Raw genomic sequence first — 2,706 nt, forward strand, 5'->3', positions numbered from 1 at the left:
GAGCCGCCGCGACCGACGACTACCTGTGGCCGGCGTCAGCGCCGGCCCCGTTACGATTGGCCGACCCTCCGCCGCCGCTCGTATTTTGCATTTCGGCGCAACGATCATGGCGTGCGCCAGGCGCCGCAGTATATCAGCATCGGCTCGGGAAAGCCGTTGGCGCGGCGTGCCAGGGGCGCACCTCGCGCGGAGTCGCGGCATGCACGGGCATGAAAGACTTAGATCAATGGCCTCACGTGTCTACCCGCAATGCATCACATCCGAACGAGTGATGCGACTCGCTACCCCCCCCCCCCCCCCTGACCCCTCTTCCCGTGTGGCTTACCCTGACTGCGCCCCTGCCACCGGTTTAACTTACGGCCCCTGCGGGCCGATCTGACGATCCGTAAAAGCTGCGATTTCGCCTCCGGCAGCACCGTAAATCAGACGGTTCAATTTTCACGATTTGATTTATTCAGCGGCAATAAGTTAGGGTGATATTTACAGTTGCACAAGGCGGCCGGCCGCCGGCGGCAGGTGGCGCCCGAGTGGCCGGGACACGTCGTGCGGTCCGTAAGGCAGGCGACACCGCCCGACCATCGGAGAACACGCGACCATAAAATCAGGACAGCACGTAACAAGTAGATCTGAATACGCACCCCGGGGGCTTCGCCAACGAAAGTGGAGGGGAGGGTCACACGGGACGACGGGAGCGTTCGACCGCAGCTCCAGACGGGACAAATACGACTCGGCGCAATGGTAACCATGACGACGACGCTTAGCACTACGCAGACATCTGTATCACAATAAAAACGGGCTTATCACAATCGGACGCCGCCTCTGGTATATACAGCATCACAGACTTGCTCATGCAGCACAGCTTGAGCCGGGCAGCCAGCGGTGGTCGCCACTCCGCCCTGCCCATAGCCTCAGGGCCTCCTGAGCCGACACGCCCAGACCCCGAGGTCACGCACAGCTCCCCGGTCCGCGGGGAGGACCCGGAGCCTGTCCGCGGACCGCCGGCGAGCCGGGGCGGGGTCACCAGGTCGAGCCGGGGCGGGGCTGACCGGTCTGCGGAGACGCACTGGATCACCAGCTCTGGAGATCACGGGCTGCTCCGGATCCCCGCGCCCCCAGGCGGAGACTGAGGCAGCCGGAGGGCATCACGCCTCCTCCCAGCGGCACTACACCGGATTTCGCCGTCTCCCCGGCTTGGCGATGGTCCTCGTCTCCGCGCCCGGCCGGCGAGCTGGCTGTCCTCCTCGGACATCAGCTCTCCGGGGCGTCAGCCTTTGAGAACGCGTGGCGGCCGCCCGCTCGCTCCGCCGACACCGAGCGTCGGCCAGGCGTCGGTCAGTTTGGCTGGAGCCCTCAGGGCAGGGTCGGAGGCCGGGCGTAAAGTGCGCTGTACGGCGAATAGTAGGCGGCCAGCGCGCTGGGGTGCGGCGCGCCCAGCGCCAGCGAAGAGGGCGGCTTGGCGTAAGGGTGGTACCGCGCCGCCGACAGCGGCGACAGCGAAGACGGAGGCACGGCGAACGGCGAGCGGTGGGCACCCAGCAGCGACGCCTGGTACGCCGGGTGCAGCAGCGATAGCGCCGAGTCGCTGGCCGATAGGTTTGTATGCGTGCGCAGGTGCTGCATCAGTTCCTCCGTGCTGGCGAACCGCTTGCCGCAATAGCGCCCGTCGGCCATCCAGCTACACACGATCGGCTGCGCGCCGGCGGTCGTGCCAGCGGCGGCCGACAGCCCGAGCCCCAGGCTGGTCGGCGGATAGAAGGGGTTGACCAGGCCCAGGTATGGCGAGTGCAGCGCGCCGCCTAGCGCCTTGGCGTGCTCACACTGGGCACAGCCGGCCGGGCACGGCGCGCCGTAGCCGTGCGGCGTGCTGTAGGCGCACGGGCAGTACGGGCTCTGGCACTTCTCCCCCCGGTGTTGCTGCTGCAGGCCGAGGTAGGAGGCCGCCGACAGGCCAGACGGAGTAGAGGCCGGGCAGGCCGGGCAGCGTGGGACGGAGCGCGGCCGACGCCGCGTCAGCGCCCGGCAGGTACGGCGGCAGCGGCATCGGCAGCGCGCCTGGCTTTGCAGGCCGAGCCGGCCAGCTCCTTGGAGCCGCCGCAGCCGGCCAGCACCTCGGCGCCGGGCCGCGTGATCGGGCTCGTGCCCGACCCCTGACGCTGACGACCCCGCCTCGCTCTTCGGCGTCTTCCGGCTCTCAGGCGAGCGGCCCGGCGACTTGCGCTCCTTCGGCGACTCCTCGGCGCGCGGCCGCCGCCGCTGTCGAGGCCGCTGCTGCCGCGGTCGCCGCCGGCGCCGGAGCGGGCTCTTTCCGATCCAGGTCGTACGGTTTGAATGTGGGCTTCTCTGCGGCAGGAGCCGTTGGAGAGGATGGCGTCTCCTTCTTCTCCTCCCTCTTCTTCTCCGCCGTGATCAGCGGCTTGGCGGCTGTCGTGTCGGCTCCGATCTGAGAACACGTCCTCTGCAGCATCGCCAGCGGCGAGGTCTTGGCGTCCATCTGCGGAGAAAGCATGACGTCAGCACGAGACGTCACACGACGACCACACGCGGCGCTTCAATAGGCGCAGAGTTAAATATTCTACTCCGAGAAGAAACAAACCACGCGGCCTCAAATCACCCAAATGAAAAGACATTACGAGTAAGCGCGACTGCCACGGTGTTTCTAAATGTGCTCAGCTAGCCAAATCCATTCATGGTCATTTAAAACGACAC

At 66.9% G+C, this 2,706-nt stretch overlaps 1 protein-coding gene across 1 annotated transcript; it reads right to left on the reverse strand.

The window, feature by feature from the left end:
- Positions 1–430: 430 nt before the first annotated feature.
- LOC119092997 (zinc finger protein Noc-like) lies at positions 431–2,494 on the reverse strand. The gene is made up of 2 exons (XM_037215890.1): positions 2,255–2,494; positions 431–1,917 (listed from the first exon to the last, which is right to left on the reverse strand). Exons 1-2 carry the CDS (start codon positions 2,489–2,491, stop codon positions 1,351–1,353), a joined length of 804 nt encoding a protein of 267 aa, XP_037071785.1. The 5' UTR covers positions 2,492–2,494; the 3' UTR covers positions 431–1,350.
- Positions 2,495–2,706: the final 212 nt, after the last annotated feature.

This window comes from Pollicipes pollicipes, unplaced genomic scaffold (assembly GCF_011947565.3).
Source record: "Pollicipes pollicipes isolate AB1234 unplaced genomic scaffold, Ppol_2.1 Scaffold_3791;HRSCAF=4443_pilon_pilon_pilon, whole genome shotgun sequence".
In the NCBI taxonomy this organism is placed as follows: domain Eukaryota; kingdom Metazoa; phylum Arthropoda; class Thecostraca; order Pollicipedomorpha; family Pollicipedidae; genus Pollicipes; species Pollicipes pollicipes.